Genomic DNA, 21,561 nt, shown 5'->3' on the forward strand with positions numbered 1-21,561 from the left:
AGAGAACCGAGTCGACTTTACGGGGTGGTGCTGCTTGAAAACTAAACGTATTTTTCAATATAAAAATACCTATAGATCTGCCCATGCCCCTTGCTTTGAAACTGATTTATGATGGTTTATCTCCAACCACATACAGGATGGATCAGATATTCATCTGAAGGCTCAATCATTGCTTCGTTGTTACACTGGAGACGAGAATTACAAGCACCACTTCCATCAGAGTTTTGAAATCAGGGAACATTTCTCCGGACTAAATGATCTGAAGTTGACGAGACTCTGAACGAGGGATTTAATGGTCCTGTGAGGCTTCGGCTCAGCATCAAACACACTCTGAAGCATCTTGTCTATGACTCTTTCAATGCACATTCTGCTCCTGCGTAGAGAGATGCATTTAGCTCAGATTACTTATATGTTTGTGAAATCCCTTTCAGGCGACATATCGACATTGATGCAGTGACTGCGACTCCCAATTCTGTTTAGGACTTTATGATCGATAGAAGTAGAGAGCACCTGTGCATGAAAGGAGATTCAGAAAAGGGCTAGTCTGTCCTTAAATTGCTTCTTGCCGTTGCGTGCAAGCTGTTAAATCTTTCAAAGTGCGAGCAGCTAGAAATTTCAGCCGAAATGTTTGGACTTTCCCATTGATCTAAATATTGCTATCAAACCAAGTGCGGTCAAACTGATCTGTTAGCCTTTACCAGCTACAAAGGTAAATGCACCAACAAAACGTTGTAGTAGAAAAATTGATTTCGACCACTTTATTTAAATGTGGATTGATTGTTTTGTGTATATGAATGTTTTGCTTTAATGTGCAAGTGTGAGAGAGTCTGCAGCGCATTAAAAGGCCCGTGCAACCAGTTCTTGCTTTTCAAGTCTGTTGTAATTTTGGGGGTTATTGAGAAAGTAACGTAAATTTTCATATCTGAATTTGATGTCAAATGAGCTCAAAGAAGCATAGCAGTGCGGTGGTATAGTTAGAAAAACAGGAAGTAGACACAACAGACCTAGAGTGTCACGATGGGTCCTGCTCTCTTTACCTACATCCAGAACACAACCAGGTGAACAGATGATCAGATAAATAAAAGTTTACTTTAACAATGATGAAAAGTGAGATTGTGTTATTCTTGTCCTTGTGGATGGCAATTGGCATTATACATCTAATGACCATTGTCAAAATTTCCTCAAAACATTCAAAATATCAGTTTGTGACATCAGCAGGGAATGGTGTTGCTCAACACAGACACAAACACATCTACTGTTGCAAATGATACATTTATTAAACAAGGCACTTAAAGTTACATGGACAGTTTGAGCGGAGAGCTTGCAGGATTAAAACAGTCATTCATTGAATACATTGTGATGCAGAAACCAGGACAACGTCCAGCCTGAAACATTTTCAGCAGTCGTCGTTGATGGGAAGGCAGGCAATCTTATGATTTTATCAAGTGGACGTAAAAAGAGTGGTGCAAAAGTTGACTTTATTGGGATATTTTTAATCTAGCACAGTGCTTATTATTAGTACTAGTATTATTAAGATATTTGGCTTTTCGTTGTTTAGCTATTTATTTACTTACTTTTGGTTTTGCCCCAGCAATCATTTCATGTTTTCATCCCCAACTTCTTCAGGAACAAATTAACTTGTTTCTCATGAGATGCTTCAAGACTCAACTTTTAACAACTGCTTCCAAAGTCGTTTCCTACAATCTATCTGTAGTGTAATTTTATGACTGCAATAAATAATGTCTTCAAGAGGGATGCCACAAGTTTTATCACTAGTATTTGTATTCAATACTAGTATTTATTTGCAGTCAACTACTCCAAAGGAAACTTCAAGCAAAAATAACTGAAGGTTATAACAGGGTTAAATGAAAATGACATTTCAGAAATGATATGCAATTTTATTTTTTAACCTATGAATGTATGAAAAACGCACCGCGGATGTTGACGGGGGAGAATCAGGTGAGAAAATGGCAACGTGTAGTTGTGATTATGGGGACTTTGGCCCAAAGCCTTTCTGAAAGGAAATGTTTTTCAACAAATTTCAGGATTTTTCGGGAAGTTTCCTGTTCCCTCACAAAATCTCGGACGTTAAAAAAAAGCAAAGCATTAACATGGCCTCTTGTACAAAGTACCATATTGTTTTAAGGTCAATGGTGCTTTAAGGTTTGTTTCATTTTCATTCTGACATGAACTTTGTCACAAAATGTCAGCAGTAGAAAGACAGACATGACAGTAGGTACTTTACAGAGTTAAAATGTTAAAACTTAAACAGTCAGACCCGCCACTCAGTGGCCCGTTTATACCAAATGGAAGCACGTAGGAGAAATATATTTACATGAGCTGTACTTCAACAGAGGGAACATACTGTACATAAGTTCACAAAAAGCTTCATTCAAAAAGACATCATCTCTCAGCTGGTGAAAATACACATTTTAATCATTTAACACGATAACGAGGTTAGTTTTGTTATTGCTTGTTTGAAAAAAGAATAAAATAAATCCCACTTTTATTTCCGGTTAAAGTGCTTTCTTTTAGTAAAATGACTAAACTCGTTGAACCCATGACAGCCATCGAAGACGAACATGTTACGGTTAAATGGTGTCAGAGTGGAATAAGATATGAAACAGCCCCTTAAAATGACACGTAAACGTCATATTTACACGAGTCGTACCAGGTAGTCCTTAAAAGGTCCAGTGTGCTGCAATGAGTGCAAACCGTGAAGAATGGGAACGTGATGATAGCTGGATATTTAGATGGCCCCTTCCCTGTCCCCCGTGCCATGTTGCATTGCGCGACGCTACGTGCAACACGGCGTGCAGCATCACGCGTTTTCTGCATAATGGAGCCTTTAAACACAGTACTGCGATTCAGTAATACGCACAAACAAACTCAAAGAGTTTTCTTGGTACTGTTCGTCCCTTTCTCTGGTGGAGAAATATTTCGTCTCTAAAAGAAGAATGGGCCACATTTTAACAGAGCGGCCTAGTACCTAACATTACATATCACACAATATAAAATACATTTAAAACCTGCTGTAGGTTTGTTCTAGTTTGTTCTAGGCTGGCTGACACCTTATTTTTTACAGACTTGTTGTTTTCAGGAAATGCTCAGGTGCTCAGCTTTCATGTGGTCCACATGTTGGTGTGTGTAGAAAGGTGAATACTGGCTGTGCGTGGGGGGAGGGTGCGCTTTCGTTTAGCAGCAGACGCTCCCTCCTCTTCCCCCGATTCTCTCCACCACTTCCTCCCACATCTTCCTGTTTTCGCCCTCGGCTTCATACGTTGCTGATGCGAACGCTCAGCGGGCTGCTGTCTCTGGCGCGGCCCCGCTCCCGCTTCTTTTCCTTCCCCTTGCAGTGCTCCTCCAGTATGAGCCTCTCCCGGCTCGCGTCGTCTTCCCTGGCGCCGTTGGCGCGCGTCTCCGACGGCTGCCTGCGGAAGGGAGACGTCTTGGTCTTTGCCACTTTGTCGAAGAAGGCGAAATCCGCCACGTATTTCCCCGACGGGGAGAGGGAGACGACGGGCGGGAACTCGTAGCCCCAGAGGATCTCGTCGGGGAGGTACGACGTTCGGACCTGGCAGGTGGCCGACGTCGGTTCCACCGTGGCGCTCATGATCACCAGCAGCTCAAAGTCAGCCAGTTCCGGGTCTGCCCAGCCTCCACCTGGTGGACAAAAATAAATAAAAAACATGACTTACAAGTGCTTTTAAATAGCTTGTAGACATGAAATTATAAAGTTTAGGTAATTCAATTTAAAGACTTAAAGACACACGCAGTGGCTACAGCTAATGACATTTGCTGACTTGACCTCTGACCGGTGTCCACAAGGAGAATGAGCCACGCAAAGTCATTGCTAAAGGATCTGGTTGTTCATAAAGTGCTGCCTTCAAGCATACTGGTGAAAGTTCAGTGGAAGAAAAAAATGCAGTCGGAAAAAAAACCTACAAGCAACAGAGATGACCGAGAAAAAGGCCTTCCAGCCATTTAATATATATATTAAGTATATATTTCAAGTATATATTTTTTAAATTCTTCTGAAGAAAACCGTGAACCTTTTTTTATTTTTTCTATTTCTTCTCTTCTTCATTGTGTCAGCATCCTTTTCTTCCTGACTGCGCACCCTTTCACACGCCAAGAGTGCCACGTTAAATCACTTCAAAAGCCCCAAAATTATCATTCATAAATGTGATTTTTTTTTTAAATGAAATACAGAAATGATTGATTTTTCTTTTAATACCAAGGTTTTATAAATACTTTTACATCGTGGTCATGCCGCTGAATATTCTGAATGTGATTATATCTGCAAATCTAAGTCGTACAACAAGGCAACAAATACTATTGAGAAGATAATTAGGATGTTCATTGATCAAATTGACTAATAAAATTAAATTATTATAAAACATATTTGATATATTTGTTCTTAGTTCTTAGTTAACATATAATTATTTAAGAACTTAATCAGTTTGAAGATTTGTTAGCCTTACGACGTAGGAGATAGATGGAGCAGATAGGAGAGAAATAAAACCAATCATGTCTTTAAATAATGACGTTTATTTTTTACTATTATTTGAAGAAAGTCGTGGTTGGGTTAAATTCATCTAGTCTCAACCAGATAAGATGGGAACACTCACGTCCACATGACACACTCCAGTTCTCTAAACCACCAAACCATGAAGCTTCTCTTTAACCACCCGACTGGGAGGAAAGCGCTTTCACACTTTGATACTTTTCCACGTAGAATCTGTCATTTGTCACATGTGTGGAGTTTTTCCAATACAATTCGGTGACTATTTATTCAAAACACGCAGAACGTGGAAACTTTGAATGGCGTCCCCCCCCCACACAACGTCCCCAGAGGACGGATCAGCAGACATACGCAGTCAAGCAGGCGAACACCTGCATCCCCGGGGTTTCTCAGACCGCAGACTCTCTCATCTGTGAAAACAAGGCTCAGTCCCAACACAGACCAAATATCACTCCCACCACTGCAAACACCGTGTTTCGCAACCCCTCTGTCACCACAGTGACACAATTATCAAGGGATTGTCTGCCTTTCTGTTGCTCTGACTCGTTTACAGATCTCACAAGCCCTCTGAAAATACACCTGAACAGATCCACGTCTTGCTGGCCATCACTGTGTGTCAATGAGGAACACCCTTTCAGACCATTCGCTATTGAACTGGCGGTGAAAGGGGAACCCAAGTTCATGACTTTAGAATGACTTTAGAAAAAAAAAATATTGAGGAAGAGTCCAGAATATGAAAACCGAAAACTAGAATTAGCTCACGAGCTAAGACAAAAAACAAAGTTTGGTCTGTCCTTGATAAATTGGAAAGGCAAATTATCAATGAGTCATATCAAAACAGAGTGTACACATGCTCACATGGCACTTTAGCAAGCTGAGCTTAAAATCATTATCAGCAACAGTAAGACACAACAACACTAAAGAGAGTAAGAAGCTGCTTCCATGCAAATTTTGAGTGAACTTTTAAAATGTTGCCAAAACCCCCCTCCCCCAACCCCCCGAAAATGCAGATTTCCATCTACTGGTTTATAGCGGATCAACCAAAGCGTACTTTTGCCAGATTTGGACTCTTCACTCGGCAGCAATAAGGTGAAGAGTTTGCAAACCAGCACAAACTCAACTCAGAAAATAAAAAGCTCTCTTCTCCCTGCTGGAGATTTGGACGTTTCTTAAGTATTACAAGTTTCATGCCTCTGGTAAGGCACCTCAAGCTCATGTCAGACCACTTTTGCAAAATTGTGGAAGCTATTTAGACATTTGTAAAGCTTGAACTACAAATAGTATGTGAAGGAGGTAAATATGAAGAAATAAAAGCTTCTGGATAATCTTCGGAGAATCCAAGTGGGCCTAGCTGGCGGAAAAGCACCAAATATGCTTCGTGGGTTCTCCTGCAGTGATGAGAGCTCTGAGCTGCTGTAAGTGGATCTGTGCGGGCTGCATGTCAGCGCCCCGGACTGTACAGTATTGTGCTCTAATGAGGGGTGTCTCGAGCGGGCTCTCTCACACACATTCCTGCCAGAAAAAAAAAAAAAAAAACAACTCTCCTCCAGTGCCAAACAAACCCAACTGTGGACAGCTCGACACGGCCAAGAACGCAGCACGTGACCTTGAATACCAACACACCTACATGCGCATACATGCGCATTGCACCTACACGTTTTGTCAATTACCATAACTCCACGGTTAATGTAAAATTCCAATCACTTTACTCGCCGCGGACACGTGGGAGACGGTTAAGAAGCAATAATGAGACGCTTGTTCAAATATGGACTCAGAAAAGCTTCCACATTGCAGCTCAACGCGTTTGGCAGGAGTGGATCAGACCTGCCGACGCAACGTCATGAGAGCCGTGACGTACCCTTTGCTGCCCAGGCTCTGAGCGGGCTGTTCTCGTCGATGATGTGGTAGAACGTCAGGGGTATGATGAGGAAGGGGCTGTCGCTGGACGTGTCCACCTGGAAGGGCACGTTGCGCTGGTCCAGCCGCACCGTTTCACCCTCTTTGGTCAGAGACGTTTGGAGCAACTTCCCCGTCACCTGGGAGCCAAGATGTAGTCAGTAACTGCAGCCAAAGTAGTTGGTCTTGTCACCGGACGGCTCCCGGCTGAATATTTACATTGGCCCTCAAGTAATGGCTCTAGAATAAAGCATTAATTAGTAGTCACTGCACTGACTCCCTGTAGCTCAGAGAACACACTTTAAAACGACCCCTCGGGTCTTCTGGTTCCGCTCTGCGTCCCCAGAACCAGAACCAAACATGGAGAAGCAGCATGCAGCCTCTATGCACCACAAATCTGCAACAAACCTCCAGAAAAATGCAAAACAGCTGAAACAGCTGAGTTCCTTTAAATCTAGACAAAAGCAGCTGTTTAGAGTTGCTCTAGAAACCTAATCATGAAACATTAATCGTGATGTTGTTGATTGTGTGTTCTATGACTTTGTGTTTTTGTGTTCTTATGATGCAGAACATTTTGAAACGCCTCGTCGCTGAAAGGTGCTATGCAAATAAAATTTGATTGACTTATTGATACGTCTCTGTTTCAGAGCAACAGGCAAAAAGAAAGAAAATATGCAGTTTTTACTTCAATATGGAAATCTTTCAAACTATTGTACACATGGAGTCTTCGTGATCAATCATAGGAAACCAGAACGTGTCTAAATGCTGCATGGCACATCTCCAAAAAAAAAAAAAAAAAACACACTTTCACCAAGACATCTGCACTTTCAGTTCCTCATTTGAAACTATCCAAAACATTTGATAGTTTTATTAGTACTTCTAAAAATGTAGCAATGTTTAACATCTTCTCACATTGGTGTAATAAGCTGAATTGTTTTTGATTGATTGAATAATATTTAAGTATACAACTATAAACTTAAGGTTCACTGTAACCCCCTAGACTCTATAGGGCCCCATTAAAGGTTTTGGCGAACAGGATTTTACCCAAGGGAGTGTTTGAGTGTGATCTGCTATTGTAACCAGAACTATGAAAAACACATTGACGGCGTTTGGTTTCCCAAAGCCCACCATTGGAGGGACTGAGATTAAAAATCTCAGAAACTCTCGTCATGTCAGATTAAGACTAACTGGTCAGTCTTCAGGGCGCCTGTGAAAGCTTGAACGCAAAATGTCAGATGGTTGCAAAATTGGAAAAGCCCAATTCCAACGTGGAAAACGATGATGGCACTACTGCGCTGTCGTAGACTCACCTAATTGATTTCCCCTGCCTTTCGACTATATTCAATAATGCTACCACCATGCGAACGAAATCTCCTCAAAAAATGAAATTTCACAATTTCCTGTAAATAAGTTTCTGTACCTCAACAATCACTTTGTGGAGAACAAGAGGATAAAGAAGGTTTTTTTTTTTTTTCATTTTTACACACGTAACAGCTGGGAGTACCAGGGTCCCCCGATCAGGCTCTTGAAATGCTGCAACTTTACTAATGAAGGAAAAATCTGAAAATTACCATTGGGGTTTTGTGCATGTGCAAATCATGTAGGAAACTATGAATTTCCATCACAGTTGATAAGGAGAGCATTTTATCTTTAATGCAAACAACAACCTACAAAGGTCAACCCACAGTCTGACTAATCTCATATTCCATGATTGGTCTGACGTGAGGGGGCTTAAAAGGGCTTTTAGGGGGATCCCTACACACCAACACACTTCCACACAGTTTTGTTGTTCATCTCTTCTTCTATTTTTAAAATGTTTTTGTTTTGCTTTGTTTTGTTCTGTTTCAGGCGGGGGAGATTACGCTCTGAATCAAACCAAAAACACCCACCATGAATGTAGTTGAAATTTCCAACGTTGTTTTTAATGCCACACTTTAAACTCACATTAACTAGAATTAACTATGTCAACTTCTTAAATCATTGCACATTCACTGCAAATAGGATGTCTCTCATGACTAAATATTAATTGGCAAAGAAAACAGTACAAAGAGTAATTTGCACTCATGACAGTAAAGTGTACTTGTGTAAAATTTGAGAAGTTTGATCAAAATCAGTTAAGCTAATAGATATTCCAAGAATCGTGTCTCGGAGGCGTTCAAGAATCCGCGCTACTCTTTGACGTGGCGTTGAAAATGTCTGCACAGGCCGGTGTGAGACGTCGGCTTGATGCGAGTGAACATCTTTCAAAGCGATCTTCTACCTGACATCCCAACAGCAGGCTCTTGCGCATGTTGGCCACTCGGATCATCAGGCAGGGCCGACCCTCGTGAAACGACACAACGGCATGTTGACTGAACTTCACCGTCTCGCCTCTCTTCTTGGGACGGGCAACCTGCCGGAGGAGAAGAAGAAATCTGAGGTCAGGATGGATCCTCGTCGCTAAAGTGGTGCATCGAAAACACTGTAAATTAAATTCTGAGAACACGAAAGAGTAAAAGTGAATAGTTTCACATAAAAACAACAGCGGGAAACTTTTTTTTCCCTACTTTTCAGATAGGACTGATAACAATCCGCAAACAAAAACTGTGACACTGATAACTGACGCTGACGGTTCAGTATGATAATTATTCTGGCGCGCTGGAGTCTGTTTCTAATAGATCAGAATGATAGCAGCTCACCACATGCAAGTTTTCTGCATGAGCAACTCAAATACGAAGATAAGAAATAGACTTGTACTTGTGCAGTACATGAACAACAGCTAAAAATACACACAGTGTTTGCCAAGACTGCATACATGTTACGTGTCACTGATGGCGTAGAACTTAACTCAGAAACAAAAATGCTAGAAATAAAGATGCTGCAACAGCTTTGTTGCATTTGTGTGCACAGCTTAAGATAAAACACTGACGAAGCTCCCTTTGGATTTATTTTCACCTTTTGGTTTTTCAGCAGAACTGTCGTCATCCAACACTGAGCCCAGTTTAAGTGACCGCTCAGATTTTCTGACACTTAGCTTTGGGTTTTGACTAGGACACTGTAGCCATGATGCTGCCGCCACCATCTGTCACTGCAGCCGCAGTGAAATATAGACAAGCGACTCCTCAGCAATTAATTGGCTACACAAACAGTTGTAATTCTATTCAGAAATTAAAAACAAGAAGCAATTACTTTTGCGAGAAAAGTCCCAGTGATGAAAATCTCCATCACCATGGTGATGACCAGCTGAACAATGAGCAGGACTATTGCGACGGGGCACTCCTCTGTTATGCACCGGAAGCCGTAGCCAATCGTGGTCTGCGACTCCAGGGAGTAGAGGAAGGCCCCTGTCAACGTCTTCACCTCCATCACACACGGCGTGTGATTGGACGGTGGGTCGAACTCTGAAGGCAGGAGACAAGGAGCAGAAGATCAATCTGGAGCCGGGCAAATACCAGAGAAGAGCTCACCGCCTTTGTCTGTAGCGTACAAAACTATTTCAGCAACACCTATATGAGTATTTGACTTCACCGCATGCTTTAAGGACTTTTGACGTGCATGATGTCAGTAAGTTTAGGACTGTTGCGTGTCGGGCATGGCTGCGTGAGTGTCGTGATGCGTACCTAGCAGGTCTCCGTGCACAAGGGCCACCAGGTACCAAAGCACCCCAAACAGGAACCACGTCCCGGTAAAAGTGGCAGAGAAAAAGAAGAACTTGTAGCGCCACTGCATGTCCAGGAACGTCGTCCAGAGGTCACGGAGGTACAGGGCCCCCCTGCCGCTGATGTGCTCGATGCGGACGTTGCTCCGTCCGTCCTTGGAGAGGACTCTGCGTCTCCTGCGCAGCGCGTTTGGCCCTCCCGTTTCCCCCCCACCGGCGGCGGGAGCCCCGCTTCCCCCCGTGGAGCTCAGCAGGGGCTTGCTGATGTCCGTCTGCGTCTGGGAATGGCACACTTTCTGCGGGGAGGAGCCTTCGGAGGACGGAGGAGTGGCTGAAGTCATGGCTGGCACTGGACAGACAGAGTGGATGTGAAGGAAGGGGGAGAAAGATGTGGAAAATGGGCTTAAAGTGAGCAGTGAAGGAGGATGGTGTGGAAAACCTGCTGAGAACAATAAAGTTGAACAACAAGGGGAGTCCAAGTGTAGCGTAGTTAACAACATCACATCGCTACACAAGTAAAAAGGTTGAAGATAGCAAATGTAAAAAAGAAGAATAAAGAAACAAAAGTATCCCGTATGAACAGGGAGGTGACCTAGTGGAACATTTAACTTGAAAAAAAGAACAGGAGAAAGAGATTAGATGTGCATTTCAGGACGACGGCGTTGCAGTCCGCCATGCAAAGCTTTTTTTTTCTCTCTTCCTGCCTTTTCAAAAGACGGGCTTTCACTAAGCCAGGAACTCTGTCTGTGAAAAATCATGCTAAATTACTAATTTTGTGCAAAAATAACCAAATCAAGTAGAGGAGATAAAATAAATGTCATACTCTCCCGGCTGTACTCTGGTACTTTGGGATTCAAACAAATTCCTGAGACAATCCACTCAATCAAAACTAAAATTAAAGTTGAAAATAAACTAGCTGGTTGGTTGGTTGATGTATGTCATAGTGAGTAACATGATGATTAAACTTATATTGCTCTTTTGGGTGTGTTCTATTTTTTCACTAAAGATGTCATCGTATGTTTCCAAGTTTTGGCCTGTTTGCTGGTCGAGACCTTTACAAACGATACACATGACAAACTCCTAAAAGCTGTTGTTTTGTGAACAGTTCGTGCAGCTGTAATTTGTCGACTCGGTTTTTGAGTTTTGCACTTTGTTGTGTTCAACTTGCAAACGTTATCATCGACCTGGCGCATTCTTTCCTGAATGCAGTTGTTTACAATTTACAATACATTGAGACCGTACTCAGTGTTGGACTTTCCTGTAGAAATAAAGTGCAAAGCTCATGAGGCAGGAGAATTATTTTGTTTTTTTGTAGGTCATGTCTTCAAACAATTAATTCAAACTTGACGGAAATATGTTCTGCGAACAAAAATGACCAGTGACCTCTCGGCGCTGGCTTGCTGGCTTTGGCCTGAGCATTCAGCAAATGTTTCCACATGGAGACTCCACCAGAAGTCTGAAATCTCATTACCCGACATTATTTATCTCTAAGCTTCACTAATGCTCATAGTGGAATCTTGCAGCTACTTTTTCTTGTGTCTGTCATGTGCGTCCGTCTCGATATTGTCGTCGCTGCTCTGGAGATGCCGGTTCTGCCCTGAAATATGAGTCTCTTGTCTGGCTGGCCTAAAACTGCGCCGTCGTCACTTGTACGCTGAAAATGATGACACGCCGCGATGACACCCTGAAGCCCTGGCATAAGTGGATTGCAAAGTATCAATAGTTTATTAAGTGAGTGAGAGATGCCTCACCCCTGGGTGCCACGGACGCTTATAGCCTCTTGACTTTCCCTTCCTTCGTAAGCTCTTAAAAACCTTACTTCTCATCTGGACTACAGTTTGTCTTTCTCCACATCATCCTGTTTTTTGGGGAAGTTTTTTGTCTTTCCTTCCCTTTCTGCCCATTCTTCGCTCTGACCGAGCAGAGAAATTGTCTTTGCTTTCTGGAGCAAATAAAACAAAACCCAAAACAGCACAGCCAAAACAAAAGCCTGAAAAAACCCGGAGCGATCTGATACGCTCTGTCCTTTCCTGTCCTGTTTGACCCTTGTCTCGCCTCCCTCCGTGTTGGAGCTCGCACAGAGTGAATGAATAGAGAGCTGTGTTGAGCTCTGTGCTATGAATACTAAGATGAAGCGGGGAGGAAGAGAGAGGGAGGGGAGGAGGCGTGGTCGCGAGCTCGGGCATGTGATTGGACTTGGGCCACACCAGCTGAACTCTGAACCCGAACAAGGCTCCTGCCTACGCATACAGTAAACATATGTACATGTAAACCATTTGAGCAGCTATGACTTGGACAATGCCATTTAGTGTCCAAAGGGTTGCTAACTTTCCAGAGATAAAACCTCTAACCTTACATACAATTCCAAAACAAATTCCCCCCAAAAAATATACAACACTTCCAAAAGTATTAACTTTTAAACGTATTAACATTCAGAGTAAGGTTTAATAGGATGCCGACCCACTCTTTGCATGTCGAATAGCTTCACATCATCTGGGACAGCTTCTGAGGAGTCTGTTTATTGACCATTTGACCATCCTTTATTAGTGAGGTCAAACACTGATGTTGGGAGAAAAGACTTTTCCAATAGTGTCCATTCTAATTGGGGTGGAAGTCAGGACTGTCGCTTTCTACACCCCATTTCTTTATTGACCCTGGAGATGTTACAATTGTTCAAAATGTATTTGCATGTTGGCTCATTAAGAGTTGATTTTTTTTTTCTACTGGAAATAATTCACAGAACAATCCATCGTTATAACGGCAGGTCAGCATTCTTTCGTCAGTCCAGTCTCCGCTGCTCTAGACGATAGTCGCGGTGTGCATTTGAACTAATGGAAAAGAAATTAAGTTTGGAGGACCGTTGTCAAAATTTGAGGCTCATTTAGACCGCGCCAATCGAACCCTTCTTCGTTTGGGTGAATCCACAATAAAACTCAGATGTGGACCTGAGCCAACTCTGAACCGTCCAGAAAGATGGGTTTTGGTTTGGTTTGGTTGAATTGAACTCTGATGCGGCTTGAAAGAGTATGTGAATGGCGAGCAGACCGAAGACCGCTCCAAAAGCAGGAAACACACTCGAGTTGCATTCTGGGTAAATACAACCTTAACAAATACAAGAGTCTAGAGATAGTGGGAGAAATTTCTCAGTCTTTCACCAAATGCAAAAGAGAAATCTAAAATTTGACACTGCTCCATTTTCGTTTACATTTGCAAAGACGGACGCTGCACTACTCAGTGTCTTCTTCAGAGGTTTTTTGAGTCGATTCCTTCACTAGTTCTTGGTGCAGCGCCACCACAGGCGAGGAGGTGAACAGGATATTGCAACTTTGGCCCCCAATTGAAGCGAGTTTACTTGACTATCAGGTGTGAAAACACTTTTATTTTAGCAACCTATTCATGGCCTACTTCAGGAGCGTCTTTTGTGGCATTTTTCAATCTTTATCTCAGTAATTGTCATTTGCTCCATGGTTTATTCAGGACTTTTCAGTTTCAAATGCTGCCACATTTGTTAATTTCCTCTGCTGTGTGAAAACTCTCCAATTTAAACACTTTGTTGTCAGATCCTCTGTTGCCCTCAACCTTACCTTGCCAATCCCGTATCTTGAGTTCTGTTATTAAAATCACAATAAAATAATTTCACAACTTGATCGCTGCCTGCTGTGCTCTTCAGTTTTCCTAATGTTCGCTCACAAAGCCTATGGAGCAATTCAGTCCTGTTGGCAGCTGAAATTAATGCATTTTTTAGACTTTCATTTTTGAACAATAGTTTTAAAAAATTCCCTTGTTATCCATCTCACAGGTTTGCAATATTTTTATTGATCTAAAGCGTAAAATGCATCGAATAATGAAGCGTATGTGCATTCCGCTTATGTTACCCACAGACAGTGACACACTCCGTCTCACCACTGACTCTGAGCCCATGGTGTCACGTTTCACTGCCCTGTGCTTCCCTGTGGTTTATTTTTCAACATGTAAAGTGATGACCCATATTGCCTCCTAATAACTGGATCGCCCAACCAAGCAATTGTTGGGTTCCTGTTGTACAAAAGGAAACGGAAAGCAATTCAATAGCCCTCATGCCCTTGATGTTGGTATTTCTAGGGGTAATAAATATTAACCATTTAAATTACTTGCACTTAAATCCAGCAACAATGTTAATTATTTAAAAAAAAGAAAAGGATTTTGATTATAATGGAGATGTTGGTTTCTTCAACTGTCATTCTCATCCATCGTGTCAACCATCAGCCCACCAATTCAAAACAAAATATATTGGTATATTTTAAGTTACGAACTTCAACCAGTGTGTTGGACCAAGATATCACTTCAGTGCTGCAGATATGAATTTACTCATCACTGCTTTGTTGTTTTGTGCTGGTATTTTTTCAGTGGAGTTCACTTTTTACTTGTTCGTCCATCTTTAATTCAGAATTAAATGATAATTATTTAGTTTCCTTTTATCAAAAGCAGCTAAACTTGGAGGGAAGTATATGAATTTGTCAAAGTGTTTGTATGTTATGTGGTCTGATGTTCTTTATAATGCAATAATGAAGGACTGTTTCCCCTTCTTCAAAACAAAAAACAAAAAAAGGATTTACTGATAAATATTATGCAACACTGATAAATGTAACATCCTTAACAGTGACTCTTGTCTTTTCATTACATTTTGTAGATAAGGAGTAATACATGTAGAGAGAAGGAAAAATCACAGCAGCTCTGTTTGGTTTGATTCAAGCGAATGCCGAGAAAAGTTTGGTTCGTTTGCGGAGGTGTGAATGCGCAACTGAACTCTGAAGCGGTCCAAAAAACAAAATCAGACTCTCGCTCTCGGCTCGATTCAAATGCATTCGTGAACACCGAGTGGACCGAAGACAGCTACAAGAGCAGGAAGTAGACGATAGCGCAGGGCATTCTGGGGAAAGACAACCAAAACAAGTGCAGGGGACAAAAGATAAAATCCCACAACTTCTAAAATCTGATGCAACTCCACCATTTTTTTTTCTATTACTATTGTCTGAAAAAGAAAGTGCTGCTGATGTCTTCTTCTGAGGTTTTCATGTCGTTTCCTCCTGCAGTTCCTGGTGCAGCGCCACCGCAGGTGAGACACATAACAGGTTTTCTCTTTTTCCACAGAGCAGCGTGTGTAACAAATGTAACAACTTTTTACGCTTTGGGGGCTTCTACAGCCAACTTTATGCTTTTTCTGCCGCTGTGACTTTTGACAAATTTCCACAATCGCTCGAAACTTCTTGTTTTTTTGTTTTTTCACCCCCAGAGAATGACAACGGTCAAGGTTGTGATCTCTTCCGCCCCGTCCGGCCCATGCAGCCCTCGTCTTCCCTCTGTCCCGTGTGCACAAGAATCCTTTTGTTTTCGACGAGATGAAAGGGACAAAAGCCACTATTGAAGAATCCGACTGGCTGGGCGAGTAAGTGAAAGAGAGCAAGTTAGACGGGGGGAAAGGACACCAGGACCAAGTTGATCCTGTGTGAGCATGAAGTGCTTTGGACAGAAGAATTAGCTCAGGGAAGATTTGAGGAGAGAAACGCAGCGTCAGGTGACAAAACAGGAGGGAAAAAAGAGCGGGAAAGATGGTGAAGGATAAAAATACAGTGGCGGGGGAATGTGGAGTGAAGGTGGTGGTGACAAAAGCTTGACATTAGTATTCCAGAGGAGAAAGTAAATCCCTTCCACTCTGCCCAGCGTCCGCACCCCTGCAGCCAGTGCACGGCTCCGAAAGGAAGTCCAGCTGAATGTTCTTGAACAAATGTCCCGCAGCACAGCAGCCTCAGCAGGCCGGGCTGAATGGAGGGCCCCAAACATTAACGCGCGCCGCGCCAAGATGGCATCTGGCAGGGCCAACTCGAGACGACGGAGAGACAAACTTCATTCAGCCCGGCACAAACGAGCTGCTGTCGAGTCGAGCTGCTTTATCTTCGAGAAAAATGATTAAAGGCGATCTGATTAGGACAGAAAGTCTTCTTTTGACGTCGACTTGCATGTCGGGGCGCCCCGCGGCTGACCTGCAGATGCAGCAAGTTTCCGCACAGATAAATGTCACCCGGCTCCCCGTACGTTTGTGAGTTGATGTGCTTGCAAGCGTTTTTTCCGCAGGGCGATTATTTGACATTCACCGCAGCCTTTAATGTATTTTATGAGGATTTGGTGTCAGAGATCAACACAAATGACTTCATGTAATCGTGAAGGAGTAAAACCACAACTTGGATCTCTACAGGCTTTAGAAATTCAACTCTGAAAAGTGCGGTGCGCTTCTTTTTTTCACTTTTCTGATAAATCATAGTAAAATTGCCTTTTAGGAAAGAGAGCGACCTCGTCTCGGCTGTTCCGTGAACTGCGGTTTGTTAGAGAAACGCTAATGAACAATCGGCATCATTCGGCTAATTCATCTCAAATTGGAGTCAAAGACAGTTTCGCCGACCCCAAAGTGAAACTAAACGTTGTCGTAACTCATTTAATCAAAGAGTTACTGCAGACTGGTGATGGATGCGGCACGAGAGACCTCTTGCAGCAGTCTGCTTCGCAACAATTTCTGAAGAAGCCTCTGACTGAAGACACTCTGCCTTTCAAAGACAGTGTCGTGGAGAGGATCCTCAGGGAGGACGGTGTGCAGAAGCTTGAAGTTGATTAACGGTTAAAACGAACAAAAAAAGGGCACGTTTTTCTAACGTTTTACAGATTTCACTGAGGTCGACCCAAAGGATAAAGAATATCTAAAGGAATAAGTGGAGGAAGCTGCGGTGGTCAGATGAAACAGACATAGAAAATTATAGCCTACGTGAAAAAGATGTTTTTCTACAACGGTGGCAGCTGGTCCGCGTTGCAGACAGATGAAGCTAACGCAGGGTGAGCCTCACCTTCCAGCTGGGCAGTAACTCTGAACATCCAGAGCTGCAACGGAATCGAATCCATGAGTTACGAGTTAGAATGGTCCAGTCAAAGTCCAGACTAAATCTAATCTGGAATCTGTGATTCGAGGTTCAAGGACGCTCTTCATCCAGTTTGACCAAATTTGAGCCAGGTAGCCCAAAAAATCATCATCCTCTGGTTGTGCGTTTTGACACACCACTCGAAAGGACCAAAAATCCTGCTTCATTTTCCAATCGTTTTATAATTATGAGTTCTGTTCTGCTGTTCTGTCACCGAAAAGCAGTTTACTTAGAAAGATGTGGATTTGTTTTGCGTACAGTGCGCTGCCCTGCACTCGAAGCTGCCCTGCAAAGCAGCTGCTCACACAGACCACTCAAAGAAGCCTGGTTAACCAAGAGTTTCTTCGACCTTCTCCTTTTTTTTCCTTTTTCCTACGTTTGCTAAATCACCACCTTTAAGGAATCGGTTTGTATCTGACTGTCATGACTGGACGAAATGCAAAAGTTACACTTGAATTTTGTGAACTCTTGAAGACGAGAACGTTCCATGAAGGTGACATTTTTTGCTGCCTTTGTACAATTTTACAAAAAAAAAAAACAAAACAAAACAAAAAGTTGTTTGCTCGACTGAGCGTTTTCTGAATGAGCGCGACCAGGGATACGAGTTGGGCCTAAGACTTCAACCCAGAAACCATAAACTGTGTCATGACATCCATCCACACATCTGTCCAATGTTTGTTCATTTTTTAGGGTTTTATTTTTGCACGTTATGATCCTGTTCTGTCATCAGCTCACGTCGGGTGCAACAGATCCAATGAAGCTCCACGCTGCAAAAACGCAAAATCTTACCAAATGTTTTTGTTTCTAGTGCAAACATCTTAGCACACTTGAAATAAGACAAGACTAACTTACAAGCAACTTCTCTGCAAGAAACAAGAACTTGATTTGAGTGAATTTTTCCTGAATATTGATGCAAAGTGGTAGATGTAAGTGAAATAAGAGGGACTGTTACTTTTCAATCAACATTAAGGAATCATTTATTTGAATCAAGCTTTTACTTCTTGCAGAACAGTCGCTTGTAAGTTCATCTTGTCTTATTTCAAGATGTTTGCACCAGAAACTATGGCAAAAATACCTGGTTTTGTGTTTTTCAGTGACCACATCAAGCGAACGCCCCTCATGATTCCTTCATAATACTTTGACAGTTACTCAGAATGAAATCACATCATTTCTAAGTTTGAAAATAAGCTTGAATCGAAACCAAATTAACTCATTCTAAATCTCTTGCATTTTATCTGATTAGGTTTTTTTTGTTTGTTTGTTTCACCCCCTTTCCTCTGTCTCTCCGCTTTTGATTTGAGGAACAAAAAGTGAGCCGCAGAGTAAACAAACACAAATGGAAGCCGCCGACCGGATGACGCTCACAGCTTCCTTAAACTGTCGTCTTCACTTTCTCAACCCGTCTGAAGAGTTACAACACATCGCCCGACGTTTGTGAATGGAGGCCGGCTGTTTGCCACAAATTCAGGAGCGGCTCTTTTTTGTTTTGTTTTTTTTTTTCTGTTTTTTTGCAGCATGGCTGTAAATCTGATCAATCTGCTACTGCGGTGGTGCCGCTCGTCGAATTAAAATCGATGGCTGCCGGTGTGAAAACGTGATCAAAACTTTTTAAAACTGATGTAATATAAGATTAGACTGCCACACTGTCAGCTTCTGGAGATGGCTTGAATGTTTTTTTTTTTGTGTGTGTGTGTTTTGCATTAGAGTAAAAGCTAGAAAAGATGTTTTCCTGCAACTTTTGGCTTAAAACTGGCTTTTCTAAGTTCATATTGATTCTTGATTGTTAAACTTCTTCCCACATATAAGTTGTGATTTTAAAAAAACACTCAATAGTGCGTAACGTTGCTCTAAATTAGAGAAGTAAACCTCTGCTGTGTTGCTCTGCTTCTGCACAGCAAACACAGCAGGTGCAGTAAGAACGAGCTGCAGCGTTTACAATCTGCTTTTCAACAGCTGAAGTCTTCCAAGGAGCATTTTTTCCTCATGTTAGAGAACACAGCATCAAGTATTGCACTAATTGATTAACTTTTGTGCATAAGGGTGCAAAAATCTATGTTTTTTTGTTGAACAAGGTAAAAAGCAATACATATTATGTGGCAAACAATACAAAACTCACTCGAATATAGATTTTGACATTATTTCTTACCTTTCTGTTGACTTGTGATGGGCGTTTGCTTTGAGTCCAGCTTGGACGGCTTCACCATCCAGCAAACGTGCAAAAAAAGACAAAAAAAAAAAGAAAAGCAGCAGACGGAGATGTATTTTGTGTGTATGACTTAGAAAAAAAAAGATGAAGAAATTGCTGCAAAACTTCAGGGTCTTGACCGGGTTGCACTTGTTGATGGTTCACACATGTTTAACGTCACTTTTCACCATTGTGTTGCATGTTTTTTTTTTCTTTTTGCTCTCACGACGCTACGTCGAAGTCATCCCGTGCATCTGAGAAAACAAAAAATTTTGAAAAAAGTACCAAAACAAATTTCTCAGCAAATAATAATAATAAAAAAATAAAAATAATAGTAGTAATGATAACGACAAACAAACTGGAACCCGGTCGGACCTGGTTGACGATTCCCCAGCAGCTAGTCAGTGTCTCCCTGCGCACTGGCACTGGCAGCGCCGGTTCCGGCTCACTGTTACTGGATCATTATGTAATCGGATGAGGACAGTTTGCACTTTTTCTTCTTGCTTGCGGAGCAGGGGGAGCGAGAGAGCGCGCCCTGTGTGTCCACTCAGGGAGACCTTAAAAAAGCCCGGGCTGCCCACTCCTCCGAGGACCCCAGACACACACACACACACACACGCATGCGTATGCACACACACACAAACCGACATCACACCAGGCGTACCCCGGCTGCATAAGCCCAAAAGCATTCAGATGGCCACTGTTTTGTGTTTGTTTTTTTGTGACAATTTAATTCATTAATTCAACTCTCCTCCTACCCTCCCACCTAGCCGCTCTCCCTCACTGTACGCGCTAAATGGGCCTCTTTGTTGGACGAGCCTCCTCCGCTGTTTCAGCCTTTGTCAACTTTCTCGTTGCAAAGCGTTTGATGGGTCCAAGATACGAGGCTGGAAGCTGTTGCACTGGAACAAAGATATTTACAAACCCAAAAAAGAAAAAAAGAACGGGGTTAGGGGGCTCTTTATTGTTGTGCGCTTGGCATCTTGCGCCTTTGCGTTGGGACAGAGGGCACTGAATGGGTAATGTGGGAGCATCTCTGTGAGGTGGTGCCATGTCCGCCTGCAGGGAGGGGCGCTCGGTAGTGTAAAAGGCGAGTACAAACGATCCTCCTGTTGATGGAAAAAGGGATGAACGGGGCGGGAAAAAAAAAAATAAATCACCAAAGTAGCAACAACCTCTCTCAGGCTGCAGGTGTAAATGTTGTTGGGGGGGAAAGTGGCTTTATTGGAAGGAAAACCTTGATCGGAGTAAAAGAACATCGTGTACTGAAGTCACTCTGCAGCATATTTGACCCCCATCGAGTGACATGTGGCAGATTTTTACCTACATTTGTTCACCAATGTGTTTTTTTTTCGCGTCTGCTTTACTACTGAACGTCTGTGAAGGATTATAAATTTCTCCTGACTTGAGAAACTGGTGAAAGTCCATGCCGTATTTCACACAACTGATTTTTCCAACTTACATATTAAAGAGCTGCTGTATTTTCTTTTTTTTTTTTTTTTTTTAAGTTGACTACAAATAAAGAACTTTTGCCAACTGTTTCGTAGGTTGATTTTCACTGATTTAGAGATAATAACTGATTGAACTTGTGCAGCTTCTGCATCTTTTGCGTCAGATGAACAGAGCTGGAACCGTTAGGTTACTTATTTACTGATGAAAATTAGGAACGAATTGAAAAATGTCAACACATTTTCAAAGATGTTTTTTCATTATTATTATGACTATTTTTAGAAGCGCAAATTGGAGACGGGTGCCACATTTCTGAACAATGGCAGCCCTTAATGAACTCCATTTACACATAATCGGACATTTAGAACTACCAGAGATAGCAACTTTATTGGTAATAAATGATCAGAAATGTTTTTTTTTTCTATCAAATTTTCCCCCGAAACTGTTTGAAGAAGTAGAAATCTGATTTTAAAAATAATACCATGTGACATTTGGATCATGATCCACTGCTGGACTCTTTCTATTCTATAAAATCTGCAAAAAAAAAAAAAAAAAAAAGAAAAAAAGAAGTGAAAACATTTGGAAAATTACAGGATCTACTTTCAAATTAGAAACGAAGCTGTTTTACACGCTTCTATTGTTATGGATAAAGGAAACAGATATTCTTGATCACTGAGGGACGAACCAAACCATCATCGTTCTCAATAACTGGCCACCAAAGTGGCTTTTAGCTAGCTTTGCTTGCAGGCAAACAGATGCACATCTTTTTGAGTGCTTGCTGTACTGCGGCTGCTTTCAATTTCACCCACTGAAAACAGTGTGAACTTCAGACAGGTTAGACAGTTGGTGGGATCGTTTCCGCATGGCACCAAAGCAGAAGGCGACATTCTTCTTGGTTACTTAGTTAAGAGTTAAATCAGAGTAA

The 21,561-nt window shown here is 42.1% G+C and overlaps 1 protein-coding gene across 4 annotated transcripts; it reads right to left on the reverse strand.

Annotated features, from left to right (window-relative positions):
- Window positions 1–1,253: 1,253 nt before the first annotated feature.
- On the reverse strand, window positions 1,254–19,850 carry LOC129379517 (ATP-sensitive inward rectifier potassium channel 10-like). 4 transcript variants are annotated; one of them, XM_055060332.1, is made up of 7 exons: window positions 19,563–19,850; window positions 19,149–19,441; window positions 10,021–10,407; window positions 9,590–9,801; window positions 8,682–8,813; window positions 6,384–6,561; window positions 1,254–3,663 (listed from the first exon to the last, which is right to left on the reverse strand). In XM_055060332.1, the coding sequence occupies exons 2-7, from the start codon at window positions 19,204–19,206 to the stop codon at window positions 3,275–3,277; spliced, it is 1,356 nt and encodes a 451-aa protein (XP_054916307.1). In that variant the 5' UTR covers window positions 19,207–19,441; window positions 19,563–19,850; the 3' UTR covers window positions 1,254–3,274. The 4 variants fall into 4 exon arrangements, with proteins under 4 accessions (XP_054916307.1, XP_054916306.1, XP_054916308.1 ...); XM_055060331.1 differs by having other exon boundaries at window positions 19,149–19,850; XM_055060333.1 differs by lacking the exons at window positions 19,149–19,441; window positions 19,563–19,850 and adding an exon at window positions 11,810–12,123.
- Window positions 19,851–21,561: the final 1,711 nt, after the last annotated feature.

This window comes from Poeciliopsis prolifica, unplaced genomic scaffold (genome assembly GCF_027474105.1).
Source record: "Poeciliopsis prolifica strain line A6 unplaced genomic scaffold, Auburn_PproV2 SCAFFOLD058, whole genome shotgun sequence".
NCBI classification, from domain to species: Eukaryota; Metazoa; Chordata; class Actinopteri; order Cyprinodontiformes; family Poeciliidae; genus Poeciliopsis; species Poeciliopsis prolifica.